This window comes from Nuphar pumila, chromosome 7 (genome assembly GCF_984573655.1).
Source record: "Nuphar pumila chromosome 7, dmNupPumi1.hap1.1, whole genome shotgun sequence".
Classification (NCBI taxonomy): Eukaryota; Viridiplantae; Streptophyta; class Magnoliopsida; order Nymphaeales; family Nymphaeaceae; genus Nuphar; species Nuphar pumila.
Window position 1 is genome coordinate 101,670,454 of NC_143255.1, and position 18,993 is coordinate 101,689,446.

At 35.5% G+C, this 18,993-nt stretch overlaps 1 protein-coding gene across 3 annotated transcripts in view; it reads left to right on the top strand.

Annotated features, from left to right (window-relative positions):
* Positions 1 to 3,889: 3,889 nt before the first annotated feature.
* LOC149832672 (uncharacterized) overlaps positions 3,890 to 18,993 on the top strand; it is a 67,670-nt gene continuing 52,566 nt past the window's right edge. For 2 of the 3 annotated variants that reach the window (XR_016433126.1, XM_090012550.1), the window contains exons 1-4: positions 3,891 to 4,162; positions 5,572 to 5,598; positions 8,076 to 8,155; positions 9,137 to 9,209. Coding sequence is in view for 2 of the 3 variants with exons in the window: in XM_090012550.1 (XP_089868676.1) it covers positions 4,049 to 4,162; positions 5,572 to 5,598; positions 8,076 to 8,155; positions 9,137 to 9,209 (294 nt within the window). In the remaining variant the exon portion in view is untranslated. Of the gene's footprint in view, positions 4,163 to 5,571; positions 5,599 to 8,075; positions 8,156 to 9,136; positions 9,210 to 18,993 lie in introns of all 3 variants that reach the window. The other variant, XM_090012551.1, reaches the window with a different exon arrangement.

Consider the following 18,993-nt stretch of genomic DNA (forward strand, 5'->3'; position numbering starts at 1 on the left):
GCGAGGAAGAGAGCGCGGCCATCCTCTTCCGAAGTTTTTTTCCCAAGAGAAACCCTAAGAGGGTTTCTTTTGTAAAAATTGCTGGTTTTTCCAAAAAGAGGCTCCGTTTAAAAAGATTTTTTATAAAACATTTTTAAATTGATTTTTTTTTGGCAAAATTGATTTTAAAAAGCTAAAACCCCTTTGTTTTCCACATAACTTTCCTAATTTTTTTTTGTTTTTGCATTATCTTTTCTATTTTTTTTGTATTTTTAGAATAAAATCCTAAAGTTTGTGAGAAAACAAAAGTTAAAACTAATTTTTTTGTGTTTTTGCAAAAATATTTACAAAAAGGAATTTTTCTGAGAATTTAAAAACTATTTTGAGAAAAATTCTTCAGAAATGGGTTTTGATCCTAATTTTTGAGAAATAATCGAGGTTTATAACTTCGAACTGAGAAATATAGGGTCGAGGATCCAACAGAGTGCCGGACGAGCTGCCCGAGCCTTTCAAAATCATTTTTTTGGTATTTTCGTAATTTCATTTTGGAAATCGGACAACGGGGCTCAGATTTGGATTTAAAATACTGAGTTCAGACCCGGAACTGAATTTGAATATATCAATGTGGCATTTAATCCAGAAATCTGAAGAAAGACTGAAATTTAGCTTTTAAATCACTTTGATCTTCTCAGAAAATAGAGTCAGGGGCAAAAAAGGTCATTTTGTAAATCTTTGAAAAATTTGGGGTGTTCACAGTATTGCTACTTACATGAAAAAGTGCTGAGTTAACGGTTGTAATTATTTCCCATTATGAATAAAATAAACATCAAATCATGGAGGGAAAGTGCCATGCTGGCATAAGTGAGCTATAGTTTTTTCACCACTTATCACTTTCTATATATAAATCAATTCATACATTCCTTTAATGAAAACCTTTCACATGAGCTGAATTGGCAGGATTTTTTTTAAATCTTCATTCATTCTCATGGGAGAGAATCGTTTAGGGTGGTTTGGACATATTCGGCGAAGGCCTAATGATGCTCCAATTAGAAGGATGGATAAATGATAAAATATATTAGTTAAAAGAGGTCGGGGTAGGCTTAAGAAGACTTGGATGCAAATGATTGGAAAGGATTTGAATGCTTTGAACCTCACCGAGGACATGGCATTGGATAGAAATGATTGGAGGAGAAAGATTCATGTGGAAGACCCAAAATGATTTTCTTTTTTGGTTCATATCGCCGACCCCAATTGTTTTGGGATGAAGGCGTGGTTGTTGTTGTTGTTGTTGTTGTTGTTTGTTGTCTTCATTCATTCTCATACAAAGCCTTTCTTTTACATTGTAACAAAACAAACGAAATAACAAAGCCTAAGACTTTGTTTGTTTCATGCAACTTACATGCAAAAATGCTGAGTTGGCAATCCTAATGTAATCATTTTCCATCATGAATGAAGCAAACATCAATGCAAAAATGCTGAGTTGGCAACCCTAATGTAATCATTTTCCATCATGAATGAAGCAAACATCAAATCATCATGGTGGTAAAGCACACACAAGTGGACTTTAGTTTTTTCTCTCACCTATCACTTTTTATAGAAATGAAATATACGGCAATTATGATGCATTTTTTGAAATGACCTACAATTGATGCTATTCTTCTCATATCCAAAATCACAAATATCTGGTTTTAAGAAAACATTGTTACGTTTTGCACATGCGGTTTCCTAAATATATGCAAATTTTCTCTCAAATATATGACTACTTTTTGCAGAACAATTTTTGTTTTCAAATCTGTATCGCTTTGATTCGATATAAAAAATTTACATTTTTATAATCGTTGAAAAGCTGAGATATATGCCTATAACTTTTCTGTTTTGAGTCAGAATCAAAAACTCCTTTAAGGTTCTCGTTTCTGCATTCCAAAACCGGAATAGAAGCATGCTCTGTTGACTGAAATATGTACAATTATGATTTTTTAACTGTTTTATGCTATTTTTCAGTCACATGCACTAAAAATCAAGAAAAAAATAAGGATAAAGATAGATCAGAACATTAACTTCTCAACGCCACTAAGATCACCTTGATCTGATGAACGGTTGAAGAGAAACATTCTCTACAAGATAGACTGTTCAGTTTTTCCAGTCTATAGAACATGCTTATATTTCGATTTTAGAGCTAAAAAATGCGAACTCTAGAGGGGTTTTCGGTTCTGACTCAAAACATGAAAGTTATAGGCCTATGTCTCCCTTTTCCAACGACTATAAAAAAAACAGGTTTTCGATGTTAGAGAGAAGAGATATAGACTTGAGAACATACACTGTTCTAAGAAAATATATGTACGATTTTTGCAAATATTTTTTTGTAACTTTCTCTTAAATATATGTGAAGTTCCTCCTATATATGCGTTTTTTCTACTTTATATGTGATTTTCTTCCTAAATATATGATTTTTGCATATATTTTCTATGATTTTTTTAAAATATATGCAGAGTTCCTCATATATATGTGATTTTCCTCTTATATATGCTATTTTTTCCTAAATATATGTGATTTTCTTCTAAATGTTTATGGAGTCCTTCCTATATATGTGATTTTTCATTCATAAAAATCATATATATTTAGGAAAAATTACATATTTAAGAGAAACTCACATATAAAAGAGAAAAATCACACATATTTAGGAAAAAAATCACATATATTAAAGAAAAACAACATATATTAAAGGAAAAATCGCATGTTTATGGAAAAAATCACATACAAAAGAGGAATCACATATATTTAGGAAGAAATCACATATATAGTAGAAACTCCACATATATTTAAGAGGAAACCAAAGAAATATATGTGAAAATTGCATATATATTTTCTGCATAATAGTCTCTCTTCTTAGGTCTGGATCTCTCGATTCAAAGTCAAAAGCCTGCATTTTTATAGTTGTTGAAAAACTAAGACATATACCTATTACTTTTCTATTGTGAGTCAGAGCTGAAAACTCCTCTAGGGTTTCGGATTGGAACAACAAAGCAATCTATTTTTCAGACCCATTTCTCTCAAACTGCTCATCAAATTAAGGTGATCTTGGTGGTGTTGAAAAGCTAACGTCCTGATCTATCTCTGTCCTTTTTTATATATTTTTAAATTTCAGTGAATGTAGTTGAAAATAGTATAGAATAGACAAAAAAGGTGCAACCACGCTTGTTCCAGTCTGCATAACATGTTTCTCTTTCGATTTTGAAATGCAGAAATGAGAATCTTAGAGGGATTTTCAGTTTTGATTCAAAATATAAAAGTTATAGGCTTATATCTCAACTTTTCAAAAACTATAAAAATATAGGTTTTCGATGTCAAACTGTTTTGTAAAAAGCAATCATATAATTGAGAGAAAATTCATATGTGCGAAAGATAAAAAGGTCTTTTTACATCCAAATATTTACGATTTTAGACATAGAGAGAATATAAAAACTTATAAGGTTTTTAGAGAAATGCATCAAATTATCAATAGAGTATGATCATTTTTTGTAAATTTATTCCTCCTTGTGAAAGCTTTCACACGAGCTGAGCAGAATTTTTAAAAATCTGTGCCCATTCTCATGTAAGGTCTTTCTAAGAATAAAACAAAGAGGCCTAATGAAAACCAGCTTTTTCTTATTTGAGAAACATGTTTCTTATTAGTTTTTCTAGTGTTTTCCTTTCATGGGGTTCACGTTTCTCATGTTTGTTAATTTTTTTCTTCATGTTAAACGTTTGCATTGGTTTCCCCCATTCGTTTTCAAGTTTGTTTTCCAATTTTTTCCGTTTTCAGTTTCACGTACACATGAAAAACCTCGTTTCCCGTTTCCCTTTCTCAAGACGTTTCCGGTTTCCGTTTCCATTCTAACAACCTTCAAATACATGACGTGACCGAGGTTATCGGGAGAATCGCAGCCGCTGGATCGCACGGTTCCTTCACCAAACTTCCCTTGTTATATCCTAACCTCTGGTCCGGTCGCTTCCATCCCATCTCCCCACCAGTGAGCCCCAGGGAGTCCGGCGAGCGGGCAGAACAAAGGCACAAGAATCGAGGAGATTGATGGCCAAGCGAGGCTTTCTGGATCGTTTGATGTTGTGGGTCGTCGTCCTTTTGGCCGTTGCCGCGTCCGGTGATTGCATTGAGGACAAATGTGGAGCTTGCAATGCCGTGGCGGTAACCCATCCCTCTCTTTTCCCATGTTTTTTTTGGGTTCTTCGTTCTTCTGGTTTTGTTGGGGATGCATATGATCTTGTTTCTTAGATGGTGTGATATGTTGGTTATTTGACAAGTGTTATACTTTTCAATTTCTGAAATTTTCTTTGATCCCCAAATGGGTTTTCATGATGATGTTGGTATCACCGTGGTGAGAAGCTGTATATAAAGATGGGGAATGCATGATGGGCCTCATTTGGTGGTTGATATTGGTGGTTTGTTAGGTATACGTGGTGCTGTATTGTAGGATTTGTTTGGAATGATAAGGATGGTGTGATTCAATGTCACATTACCCTCTTGATTCTTCAAATTCATGCTGATTGTTGTTGCTGAACTGCTTTTACTGTCACCACCTTGTGCATGTGCATCGAAAACTACATCAAGATCCCTTTGAACTTTGGAGAGGGCCTGTATGGACTCCTTTGCATCCAAATATTCGTGATATTCTTTGTATGTTATTAAAGGATGATCATGAAGTGTTTATTGTCTGCGGAAGTGCGTCCTGAGCTGCCAAGAGTAGCATGAATAGTAACGTCCTTCTATTGATAAGTTCTGTCATGTACCATGTATGGCATTCAGATCATGGGTAATTCAGCATTCAGCAAAGGTCTGCAGTTTATAATTGGGCTGCTATATTCGAATCATGTGGTCATTTCTGAATTTCCAGAGATGTCTTTTCATTATAACAATCGATACTCACCCAGTTTCTGTACTAAAGAACCGTTTTCAAAATTTGGCGTTGCTTGATGTGATTGTTTCTAGCTCTAGGTTTCTTTGCAGATCATGGTTAATTCAGCATTCAGCAAAGGTCTGTAGTTCATAATTGGGCTGCTACATTTGAGTCATGTGGTCATTTCTGAACTTCCAAAGATGTCTTCTCATTATAACAATCGAATACTTGCCCAGTTTCTGTACTGAAGAACCCTTTGCAAAATTTGTGATTGTTTCTAGGTTTCTTTGGTTTTCATTCTAGAATCCTTTGAGTGGTCTGGAGTCTCTGGACCCAGCATATCCTTAGCATTAGAAAAATGTATTATCCTTAGCCTTAGAAGAGTCATATCCAATGTTTGGAAGCATGCCACTACGATTACATCATCTTTTATGTTTTGTATGGAAGAAGATAGTCCAGTCATGTTTTAGGTTTCCTATATATTTGCAATTTCTTTTTGCATATTATTTTTCATTCATGATGATAGTTTATGCTACATTGCTATTAAAGCATGAGGTTTATCATCAGCATTATCTTTCTAGCTTAGTAGTTTGTTTTGATGAATTTTGAAGCATACTTTATTTTCCCTTTTAGTTTAAACTATTATTTTCTGGTTGATAAAGTTGTTTAATCTGAGTTCTTATTTTGAAATTCTGTGCAGGCGGAACTAGAGATTGGTCTTTCCAATGTAAGGGTCCCTATGCTCTACATATTCTTTATCGTAATTGGTGTCAGTTGTTAAATGTGGTTTACTCCATTGTGTTATTTACTGTTACATTTTCTTGTCCCTTTTGACAATCAGAGAGCTGCTTTCTTTAGTCTGGTTCTTCCATCACCATATGTCCTTTCGGCACTTTGGTGCTTGGTGTTTCATGAAAGCTTCTTATAGTAATGTTGAATAGGGATTTTGACTATTTCTTCACGTACATCCATGCATAGATAACATACATAACATATATATGGGCATACACACATATACAAGTCAAACCGCCTATTCAAATGGATAGGCTTGAAAAGGACATAAACTCCACATACACACACACCACACACACACACACACACACACAATTGGGAAAACTGAGATAAAAAAAACAAAAGTATGAGAAAGAGGAGAGAGAGTCCAATTAATCATGATTATCAAAAGGATCAAAGCATACTTTTATCTCTTTTCCTCTCCCTCTGGCCCCATAACTGCCTCTGTTAAAAGTGGGGTATAGAAAAGCTTGGACTGTTATATGTCTCTTTCTCATTGTGCATTAGACCCATTCATGGTCCTAAAACATTATAAACACCAGAAGTCTGAAAGTAAATAAACTCATAGATAAACATGTTTCTTTCTTATTTTTAAATTTCCCATAAATCAAATGAGATCTACACCAAACTGCTCTCACTTCCAACTTTAACAAATGCACGTGTGTGTATTTCTTCTCCTGTGACACTGTTTGGAATACTGCCTTTTCAGCTGTAGGATTTAAAGTTTTAAACAAGATCATATGGCTAGAGAGATGTAATGCCGCATCAACTGTACGTCTTCAATTAGTATTTACCTTCCTAGATTATGGAAAATAATATAATTTGATTCTAGAAGGTAGTAAAGGAAGATTTTTTTTTCTTTTTCTCACTTTCATATTTGAGGAACCAACAACCATATCTAATCTAAAAAAGTAATATACAAGAATCTCTCTCTGTCTCATGTATTTCAAGTTTCAACCTGGATATACATCATAAGTCAAAATGGATGAATTTGAAAATTGAGTGACTAGGTCCAAATCAAATTTAAGAAGTTTTATATTAAATCTATGTTACAGAGATGCAGGTGTGTGTACATGGTTTCATGTGTGTACTGCAATTATGACAGAGGTGGTTTTCATGAAAAAGAGTGTAAATAAAAAACAAATATGATGACACAAAACATGTATAAAAATATAATGTGTGTGCATGCATGTTTTTGTGGTTGTATGTACATGTGCCGGCACCAGCACCTTGAAGTGTTAGCGTTGACAAGTGTATTCTAGGTACTTGAAATACCTGTGTTATAAATATTAAAAGGAGGTTTGTTTGCATTGGATTTGTGTGGGTCAAGGTTAAATATAGATGGGTAGTTGAAACCCCACTTTGGTGTTTAATACTTGCATGCATATGATATTAGGCTTACGGTTGAAGACTTCGTTGTATACGATTTACATTTATGCTTGACTTAGGTGAGATTAGATGTTAGCTTGCATGCATTAAAATTAAGTTGGCTCTATGTCCTCCAAAACCACTATCCATACCAGAAATCAACCTCCAAATGTTATCCACATAGCATAGTTGGTATGAAACTATAGCAATGATGCATAGAATTGACTGAGCTTTTAAGGATAAGGATGGCGTTGATGTTGTTTTTGTGGTGAGGCATAGGAGGATTGGCATTCCTGATTGTCAACTTTCTTATGAGAACCACTTTCATGGGAGTCAAAGTCACAAAGTGTGTGATGTGACTTTGAATTTCATGATTTTCTTATTGGCTAGGATCCTATTTTATTAGTTAGGAAAAGTCGATCCTAAAATTGAAGGCAAACTTAATTAGGTGAGAGTATTCACTTTCATATGAAATTGGATCACTTGCTCACATTTCAAAGTTGCCCTTAGTTGGGTCATTGATAGCTGTGTTAATTATTAAAATAATGCATCACCAAGGCATTTTGGGTTTGAATTCCATTAAAAAGCCTTCTTTTAATAGGCTGTGGGAATTACTTATAGCTTATAGATTTCTCATTATCTCAAAATTCAAAAAGGAGTGAGATGGATTGACAGATGACCAGTTGGATAACCGGTGCAACTTTGCTTTCTGAATCTGATTAAAGCTGTAGGTACTAGCTGGTCTCATTATGGGAAGAATGAGAGGCAAAACACATACCAGAGCTGCTTCATATTGGGGATGCAGTTCTGCTTCCGAATAAATCGTCTCTGATGGAGAAGTTTTTTAAATGTTATATAAGTGCTAGTTGCTTTCTTTATTTGTTGGTTCGTTACAAGAAGTCTAGCTTAACATCTTCTTGAAATAAGTTAACCTGGATTTACAACTTAATTGTTCTTTAAATATATTTGTTGGTTATTTTGTCGCTGATTGATACTCTTGGTGGTCTCTTTCTCTCTCTCTTGATTGTGTCCTATATTTTTTAGGAAAAACCAAGAAATCATTTAGATATGCGGCACCGTTTGGATTCCAAGGGCCAACGAGAAGGAAAAATGATCGACTACAGGTACAATCAAGAATAATGCAAACTAGCAGCACTAATGCATTGGAAGACCAGATAGGCTTAGCTGTTTTCTTGTTACTAATAATAAATTTTAAGGCTCTTGTGCCATACATCAGTTTTGATGGCAAAATTTAGCTTATATTTTACACAATTAGTGCATGTAATAAAATAGTATATGTATATTTAGCATAACATGATATTCCATAAACATACTTGTCCTCATGATTCAATATGATCTGATTATGCAGTATTGCTCTAGTTTCCTGCTCTGGTTTCTTGCTTCTATGAATCTGTTCATTTTGCGATAACTTCCACAAAATGCCTCTGAATTTTTATGCAACATTTGATACACTCGTTACAATGTTATTTGTGTTGAAGAATCTAAAACTACTGAGTTCAAGTTGCCCTACATAGCCTTTATGTTATGGTGTATATTTGGTATGTATAATAGTATTGTTTGGAATTTTTTATAATTTTGCGTTTTTGTCAAGGCATATTCTTATTTTCTAATCACCCTTATGTTGAAATTGTTGTGTGAAAGTTGACTGGACATTTCTTTTACTTTCATACTTGAATATGACCAAGAAGTTACTTGAGAATGGATGGAAACTTGTAAGTTCCTGTCATTTTGAGATGAAAGCTGAGAAAGAGAAATGACAGTCCATTTGAATGGTAGGTCCCACTGCTATATCCGGTGCTAATTATTTTTCTACACAGTCTACTTGCGCAAACTTTTCATTGAGTTCTCTTTTTTGAGTGAATTGCGTAATTCAGGAATTTTTAAATGTTCTGTATTAGTAAAGATTTTCATTTTTACACTGTTCTGTAATGTGGCAACTTTTAAATATCACATTTATTGAATTTTAGAACAATACTCTGTGTTTCATGTGGTTTAGCAAAGTATTTAGATAATTCAAATCTTTATAATTTTTTCTCCATCTTTGAATGGTTAACTATTTATCTTCTGATTTTTTTTCTGAATAGAGTCAGCGAGCTCAGAATAGTTGAACTCTTGGATGGGCTCTGTGAAAAAGTACAGGACTACACTTTTGAGAAGGTAACATTTGCAACATTTAATGAAACCCAAACTTAACTAAGATCAATGATTACTCAATTCCCATGCCTGTATGCTCGTGCATGCTTTCAAGCACACTCACACTACACTAGTGCACCTGCATAAGCGCACACACACACACACGTATATATATAATCTATGGTGACGAGAACATGCTAAATGAGTTTTTTTTGGTTTTCCGGTGCTTTTTTTTGCAATTCTGACCCCATATGTGTGTTTGACATGATTAATTTACTAGGAATCAACACCTGGATAATTTTTTAATGAAAAAAATGATATTTAGATCCTCAAAAAATTATGAAGATTTTGGGCTGTTGATTTTTCAAACCTTATAAAAACTTACCCATGTGTCGTATACAAAATTTTCAAGAGCTGGTCCTTATAAAATCAAGCATGTAGATCACATCTGTATGGTCAAAATTTAAAAATAAAACAAAAAAGACCTGAAAAACTCATTTAACATGTTTCATTTAGGATTTTTCATTTAACATATTTTCCTCTCTCTCTCTCTCTCTCTCTCTATATATATATATATATATATATATATATATAGAGAGAGAGAGAGAGAGAGAGAGAGAGAGAGAGAGAGAGAGAGAGATCAAAACATGCTAAATGGGTTTTTTGGGGTTTCTGGTACATTTTTTGCAATTCTAACCCCTTAGATGTGTTCAACATGGTTTATTTACTTGGAATTGACACCTGAATCATGTTTTCTCAATGAAAAATGACAGTTGGAGCCTAAAAAATTTACGAAGATTTTGGGCCATTGATTTCTCAAAACCTTATAAAAACATACCATGTTTTGGAATCAATCGCTCCATGGGCTGATCTCTATAAAATCAAGCATTTTGATCACATCAGTACGGTTAAATTTAAAAAATAAAACAAAGAAAAAACCAACCTAGCATGTTTTCATCTCTCTCTCTCTCTATATATATATATATATGTGTGTGTGTGTGTGGGGGGGGGGTTGCCATTATCCTTTTTGTAGTGACAAATCTTGTATATGTTCCCAAGAAAAGAAATTTGTGCTTCGAGCTCTCTAAATCATGTTAAAATGTATTATATACAATTATAATATATATATATATATATATTTGATTGGTTATGTAATTTGGGTATATAATCAGGGGTATTTTGGTCATTTTGCACATGTAATAGGTGTTGTCTATTAGGGACAGTCTTGGAATTTTCTTATATTTTTTATAATATGTATTTTTTCATTTTCCTTTAGGGGCTCTATGGTCAATATGACCATAGAGCTGTTGGGGCTCTCCAACGGTCATAAATATGACCGTTGGGGAGCTCCCAATGTCTATATTGGGAGCTTCCCAATACTTCCTCTTGCATATAAAGGGGCTGTTGGCCCCTCTTTGTAACTATGCTTGTTCTAAGCATATTGAAATATATTTTTATTTTTATTTGTATTTTTCCTCTCTTTTGAGAGGTTTATGTGTTGGCCCTTGGTGGCTCTTGTGTATTTGGCCCATAAGTGACATTTATATTTGTGTATGTATACATTTGTAGCCTCTTTATGGCATTGTGATAATGCACTTGTTGTTTCATTACATGGTTTCGGAGCTAGAAGCTCTTGAAGCCTTGTGGATTCAAAATGAAGAGGTGTTGAAAGCTCAGAACAAGTAAAGAAGCCTACGATGCATCTACATCAACTTGGGACATCTCCTCTTCTCTCTCTTTCTCTTTCTCCTCTTCTTATTCGCTATGGCTGATAAAGAAATTGTAAAGGTTGTTCCCATCAAATTTGATGAGAAAAACTACAATATGTATGTCACGGCGCTTAAAAGAATTCTCATGGGTAAAGATGTGGCAATTTATTGATGGTTTTACATTGGAACCTCAATCAATTCTCATAAAAATAGTTGCTGGAGAAGTTGGTGAGTTTAAGGAGGAGAGCCTTAAAGGAGTTGAAATAGAAAAGGCTTTGCTTGAATATAAAAAAACTATAAGGTGTGGGAAGTTAGCCATATCAAGGTTCTTTCCCTCTTTATGGGTAGTATGCATGAGGAGCCATGCTATGATATTCTTGAATTTGAAAGAGCCGATAAAGCTTGAGAATATGTTAGGCAAACATATACCCCAAAAAGATGTGGCTCACAAGTGAGATCTCAAAAACAAAATACATAGTTGCAAACAAGGTGATAAAACTGTGGGGGAATACTATAGTACCCTCAAAAGGCTTTGGGATCAATTGGCTAAGCTTGAGCCTATATGAGAGACTCCTAATGATGTTAGGATAAAGACCTCTGGGAGGGGCTGCACACTCGACTTAGAGGGCTGGCTTGCAGGGTGAGGCAATGGCGTGGAAAGGGAAGGGGGGGTGCGTGGAAGTGAAGATGGAACGTGAGAGAGGGGGAGAGAGGGAAGCGTGAGAGGAAGAGAGATCTCTTTAGGCAAGAGTCCTAAGGAGCCAATCTTCTTCTAGATGGAAGAAGCCAAATCCTGCCAGAGAGGTAAGCCAAGAAAACTTTTACTAATCAGATAAAAATGAAATAATAACTTAAATAGAAAAGAAACCATAAATGGAGGACTCCAAGCTGGTCGACCCTATCTGTAGGGGAGATATTCTTCTTCATTTTCCCCATTTGCCCCTAGGGTGGTGCCAATACTGAAAGTAGACATATATGCCCCCCTGGAAACTCGATAATGCATGAAAGACTGTCTATTTTGCCCCTGCATATTCTCTTAATTGTTTTATTTATCCTCTTATTTGAAAATGACTTGAATATCCTTTACCTAACCCAATTTCCCGCTTACACTCATATGAATCAACATACCCATTTATCTAATTAGGATGTCCAAATCCAAACACCTAAGCTAACTGGGCCGGGATGCTATCAATCCTCCTGTTCAAAACGACCTTGTCCTCAAGGCCGGTTGATGCAATTTTTCTCAAAGGTATTTTTAAAAGATTTTTTTTATGAAAAATTGTCAGTGTAAACCGTGCATCAAATTATAAATAACCAGTTCACACTAGTGGTGAAGTCCGGATCGAACACAAATAAACGGGTCAAAACCTTGTAGTCTAAACAAAACACATTCTTTATTGCCTTGAAAATAAACAAATGTGCAATGAAACCTATTACAAATGTTCGAGCGAAAAAAAAATTAATACAACCCAAAATAAATAATTGGCCTAATGCCCTACTAAAAAAATAACAAGTCTTTGTCTGCTCGCGAACTAGCTCCTATTGTCCTCGTGCGTACGGGTGTGCCTCGATATGTCCACCTTAGCCCACCCTCCACCTAAACTCGATCAAGCTCACACCACCTGCAAAACAGGAAACAAACACAAAAAACAAAGACAAATTAGACTATCTAATCTCGCTACGGTTAGTGTTAGAGATTGAAGGTTCTGAGGTTCAGCCACAAGAATAGAGAGAGAATGGAGGGGAGAACATGTGCTGCTGAAAAAACCCACAATAGGGATCAACGTGTTAGGCTTTTCTTTAAGTACATGTAATACAAATATTAGGGTACTAAAATACCCTCTACACAATAGACTAAAATACAAGTGAGCCATTAATGAACATGTGACATAATGAACTTGAGTTGGGTCTGGATCTCAAATCCAAACCCAAACCCAGATAGGAATGACGACTTCTTTTTACCCTCCCTTAAGTTTTACATGGTTTTGAACCACGAACAACTTGCCTTTCAACATCCAAAATCTGTCCTTGATGAGTCTTTTTGTAAACAAGTCAGCAACTTGATCAGTAGTCCAAACAAATTCAGGTTCAATTTCCTTCTCTTCAACTTTCTGTCTTACAAAATGGGGATCTATTTCAATATGCTTGGCACGACTGTGGTAGATGGGATTAAAGGACATGTTAATGGCACTTTGATTGTCACATAAGAGAAGACATCGAGATATCGATTCTCCTACTTCTGTCAATAGGTGTCTGATCCAAGTTACTTCGGTTGTGGCAGCTGCCATTGATCTATATTCGGCTTCTGTACTCGACCTGACAATGGTCTTTTGTTTCTTACTGCTTTAGGAGACTAGATTTAGGCCAATGAAAACACAGTATCCTGAGACCGACCTACGCTCATCTGGATCTCCTGCCCAATCTGCATCTGTGTAAGCAAGAAGTTCATGCGCGTCATGCTCATTCATACCCTTTCTATATAAAAGACCATCTCCAATAGTTCCCTTCAAGTATCGAAGAATGCGTTTAACAGCTTCCATATGCCCAATATGCGGCTCATACATGAACTGAGATACCTGATTAACTGAGTAGACAATATCAAGCCGAGTGAAAGTGAGATATTGAAGCATCCCTTCTATCCTGCGATATCCTGTAGGGTCCTCGTACAACTCTCCATCTTGGGAACTTAGTTTCTGATGGAGTACACTGGGTGTGCGTAGAGGCTTGCAATCTTTCATACCTGCCTTGCTGAGAACATCAATGGTATGCTTATGTTGAGTAAGTGTCGTGCCTTCAGTGGTCCTGTCAACTTCAACTCCAAGAAAATACTGCAGTTTACCAAGGTCCTTCATCTTAAACCTGTGATTTAAAAGCTCTTTGACCTGCTCAATATGCTCATTAGAGTTACATGTAACGATAATGTCATCTACATATATCAATAACAGTGTAACTATATCTTTGCATTTGAATATGAAGAGAGAATGATCAATAAGAGATTGACTAAAACCATTTTTCTCTACTTCAAGAGAAAAACTGTCAAACCAAGATCGAGACGCCTGCTTCAAACCATATATAGCTCTCTTTAACCTGCACACATATTCTTTGGAGTTTCCTTCTGCATATCCAGTGGGTTGCTCCATGTATACTTCCTCTTTTAGATTTCTATATAGAAAACACATTTTTGACATCCAGTTGACTAACAGTCCACTGTTGCTCAAAAGTCAATGATAATATAATTCTGATGGTGCCTATTTTTACAACCGGACTGATAGTCTTGTTCTTGCTCCTGTATGAAGCCCTTTGCAACCAGTCTAGCCTTGTATCGCTCAATAGTACCTTCTGGCTTGTACTTTATTTTATATACCCACTTTGATCCAACAACATTTTTATCTTGTGGTCTGAGAACAATATCCCAAGTACCACATTCATGAAGAGCCTCCATTTCTTCTTTCATAGCTTCGATCCATCTTTTAGAATTCGTTGCTTGATAAAATGTTGTGGATTGATCTTCCTTACTTTAAGAGGTTAAAAAGAACTGGAAGTCCATCGTGAAATTCTCATAACTAACCCACCTTTCAATTAGATGTCGAGAGCGAGTGGATCTTCTGGGAACATAGGATGTAATAGAAACAGAGGAAGAGTTCAACCCCTGATTAGAGATAGGAGAAACCTCCTTTTCTCGTCGAGAGTAAACAATGCCTTTATACCTTTCGGGAGGCAAGAGTGGTTCCGATACCACGCTTTCCTGAGTCCTTTGTGTGGCCATCAAGCATGATATTTCCCTCATTCCTTTGATCACGTTCTGAAGGACAAATATCATCAGTACTAGAAAAGAGACCAGAGTTCAACCAAGGACGATAAACCTCAATTTCAGAAGTATTAACATTATGATCAAAGTTTGATTCATCAAAGACAACATTCCTGAATATTTTGATGCGCTTACTCACGGGATCATAACATCTCTGCCCTTTATAATCTTCAGCGTATCCTACAAATCTGCACTTCAAGGCCTTATCCTGAAACTTGTGCCGCATTGAACTGTCAATATGAACATAACATACACAACCGAATACACGCAAATCATGATAATTTGGATGAACGCCATACAAAGAAAAATAGGGTGATTTATTTTTCAAGATATTCATGGGTAATCGGTTTATGACATATACTGCTGAATGAAAAGCTTCTGCCCAGAAGGTAACTGGAAGATTACTATCATGCATCATGCTCATAGCACTCTCGACAATATGGCGATGCTTTCGTTCAGCAATCCCATTTTGTTGAGGTGTATGGGGGCAAGACACCCACCTACTTATTCCATTAGTTTGGAAGAAATTAATAAAATCATTTGAGGAGAATTCACCCCCTCCGTCATATCGTAAACAAAGAATATTTTCAGAGAATTGATTCTTAACAAAGGAATGAAAATTCTAAAATAACTTGAAAGTTTCATATTTGCATTTCATAAAGAAGATCCATGTGAAGCGAGAATAGCTATCAATGAATATGAGATAATATCTAATTCCAGACATAGAGAAAACTGGGGCAGGACCCCAAACATCAGAAAAGATAATTTCAAACTGTCTTGAAGCTCTTTTATTAATAGAATGAAATGGAAGAACATGACTCTTACACTGAAGACAGCTAGAACATTTTTTATTATCAACACTTAATCCTAAACTTGACTTGGGAATAAGACTGTTTGAAACAAGCTTTTCAATAAAATGACCACTACAATGACCCAGACGACCATGCAAAAGATTCGACTCAATATATTCGGAAAGACTAAAGACATTCTTAGGAAGTACTGAAGAGGACGGTGCAGTGAGTTTGAAGGTGGAACCAACAAGCCGAACACGAGTAGAAGGATTTTCTTGGAAGACATACATATTGCCTTGTTGTTTTCCTTCAACGAACGTTTTCCTCGTGTGAAAGTCCTTGACACGAACAGAAAAAGGAGTAAACTCAACTGAAGCATTAATATCATCAACAAGCTTAGAAACAAAAACAATATTTTTTTTGATGTTAGGGGCATGGATGACATTCGAAAGAGTGAGCGAGGATTTTGATATAGGAATAACAAAGTTTCTAATGTGAGAAATGAGGTGGTGAGATCCATCCCCAGTGACTATACTATTTCTACCAACATAAGGAACACGAGTTAGGAGCTTACCAAGTGCCCTGATTATTCTCTTTTAGGTTTAATTCAGCTAAGGCGGACAATAACAACTCCTTGACTTCTCCATTGTTCCTCAAACTATCTGTCCCCTTTCTTGTCTCTGATTGCTTTCCTCTATTTTGAGGGTTGAACCAACAATTAGCTTTGATGTGCCCTCTTTTGTTGCATAAAAAACAAGTAGGTATTGTCCTTTGTCTCTGCGGATTGGGAGGAATGTTGAGTGTAGGTAATATGCCACGACTTCCTTGTTCATTCCTTCCTTGACCACCCTTCTCTCTAAAATCATACCTACTACGTCCTCGCCCATAAGCAACCCCTGTGGCAAGCACGTTTTGTGCTCCAATGGGAATGAGTCTCTTCAGAAAATCCTTTCAAAGTCATTTTTGTAACGCCCCAAAAATTTTAACCTTAATTATAGTTCAAATATTGAAATTTCGAGACTATTTTTTTTGATAAGTATAAGTAAATCAGATCTTATAATGCAGAAACGATTTTAAAAAATGGTTAAGACTTTGGGCGCGGTTACGTTAAAGATAACAATCAAATAAAAATGTACGGGATATACACATTTCAAACCACGTACAATATAAGACTGAAATATGAAGAGTTTTAATTTCATTTCAAATCAGAGTATGAAAACAATACTTCAGTCTCTACATAATCAAGTACTTAAAACAAAAAGATCATGAATACCAAGATCGCAAGGTAAGAGTGAACCCTCGAGGATGCAGCTCGACCAACCCTTCGCTTTAACTACTCATCATACTTTACCTGCATTACCTGTCCCCCATAAAACGGGGTCAGACTCGCTAAAGTCTGGTAAAGCAACCCAAATTCAAACTTAAAGAAAATATATCAAGCATTTAAAGGTAAATATATATTATTCATCCATCATCAAGTGATAAACAAGGGAACAACGTCCTATGAGTCATTCATTTCAAGCATTCAAACATAAAACATTTAAAAATATTTCATCACTTAATTTTCTATTCAACCTTAACTTACGTAATAAAGCATAATCTATATGCATTCAAGTCATACAAGTCATCGAATAAATAAATAAATATATATATATATCTAAGATATTCAGATCATTGTATCATTTTCATATGCATTCATAATTCTTATAAACAATAAGTCAAATCACATTTGACTATTCCAACGCGAAACACGCGCACATATAAGAGTCATGATAATGAGAATTTGGAGAAGTATATGATAGCAAAGAAGGAAGCTAAAAAAGTAGTTCGAAACGTGAGGGATAAGGTATATAAAGAGGTTTATGATAAGTTGGATACCAAAGAAGGCGAGAAAGATATTTATAGGCTTGCAAAGATGAGAGATAGGAAATCAAGGGATCTGGGTATGGTTAGATGCATCAAAGATGAAACACAAAGAGTTTTAGTTAAAGATGAGGAGATTAATGAGAGATGAAAAGATTATTTTGATAAGCTATTTAATGGAAGTCATGCTCAGGATCTTGGGGACTTCTCCATCCCTTTTCATGAGATGAATCGTGACTTCATGCGCAAGATTCAAAAGAAAGAAATTGCAGAGGCTTTGAAGAAAATGAAATCAAGAAGGGCAGTTGGCTCAGATGGTATACCTATTGAGGCTTGAAAATGCTTGGGAGAGAAAGGTTTAGAATAGTTGACAAATCTTTTTAACAAGATTTGGCGGACAAATAAGATGCCTAATGAGTGAAGGAAGAGTACTTTGGTGCCTCTATATAAGAATAAGGGTGATATACATGATTGCATAAATTATCGTGGTATAAAACTCATGAGTCATACTATGAAACTTTGGGAGAGGGTGATTGAGTCTAGGTTGAGGAAGGTTGTCATGATATCAGAGAATCAATTTGGTTTTATGCCTGGAAGATCAACTATGGAAGCTATACATCTTCTTAGACAACTTATTGAGAGATATAGAGAGAGGAACAAAGATTTGCATATGATTTTTATTGATTTGGATAAGGCATATGATAGAGTACCTAGGGACGTTCTCTGGTGGACAATGATGAAGAAATGTGTTTCTCTCAATGAAGGAGTAGTAACCAATGTCCGCACTTGTGGAGGGGTGATAACCAATTTTCCTATAACGGTTGTGTTAGATTAAGGATCTGCTTTAAGCTCTTTCCTATTTGCTATAGTGATAGATGAGCTTACGAGATCAATTCAAGAAAATGTGCCGTGGTGTATGTTGTTTGCTGATGATATTGTTTTGATTGATGAGTCAAGAGTTGGGGTTAATGCTAAGTTAGAATTATGGAGACAAACATTGGAAGCAAGGGGTTTTAAGTTGAGTAAGAGTAAGACAAAATAAATGGAATGTCGATTTAGTAAGCAACGAAGTAGTGATGGCAATGTAGTGAAGCTTGGTGAGCAAGAAATATCGGTGGATGATTGTTTCAAATATTTGGGATCTATCATTCAAAAGTATGGAGAAATTGATGGAGATGTAAATCATAGGATAAAGGTTGGGTGGATTAAATGTAAAAGTGCAACTGGAGTGTTATGTGATCGTAGAATGCCATTGCGGTTGAAGGGAAAGTTTTATAGGACGACTATTAGGCCCGCTTTGCTATATGGTACGGAATATTGGGCTGCCAATAGACATCATATTAAAAAAATGAGTGTAGTTGAGATGCTTATGCTTAGATGGATGTGTGGAAATACAATAAAAGATAAGATTCAGAACGAGGAGATACGTAAGAAGGTAGACGTTGCACCCATTGAAAATAAGATGAGAGAAAATCGTTTACGGTGGTTTGGACATATTCGATGAAGGCCTAATGATGCTCCAATTAGAAGGATGGAGAAATGGAAAAATATATTAGTTAAAAGAGGTAGGGGTAGGCCTAGGAAGACTTGGATGGAGATGATAGGAAAGGATATGAATGCTTTGAACTGTTAAATTA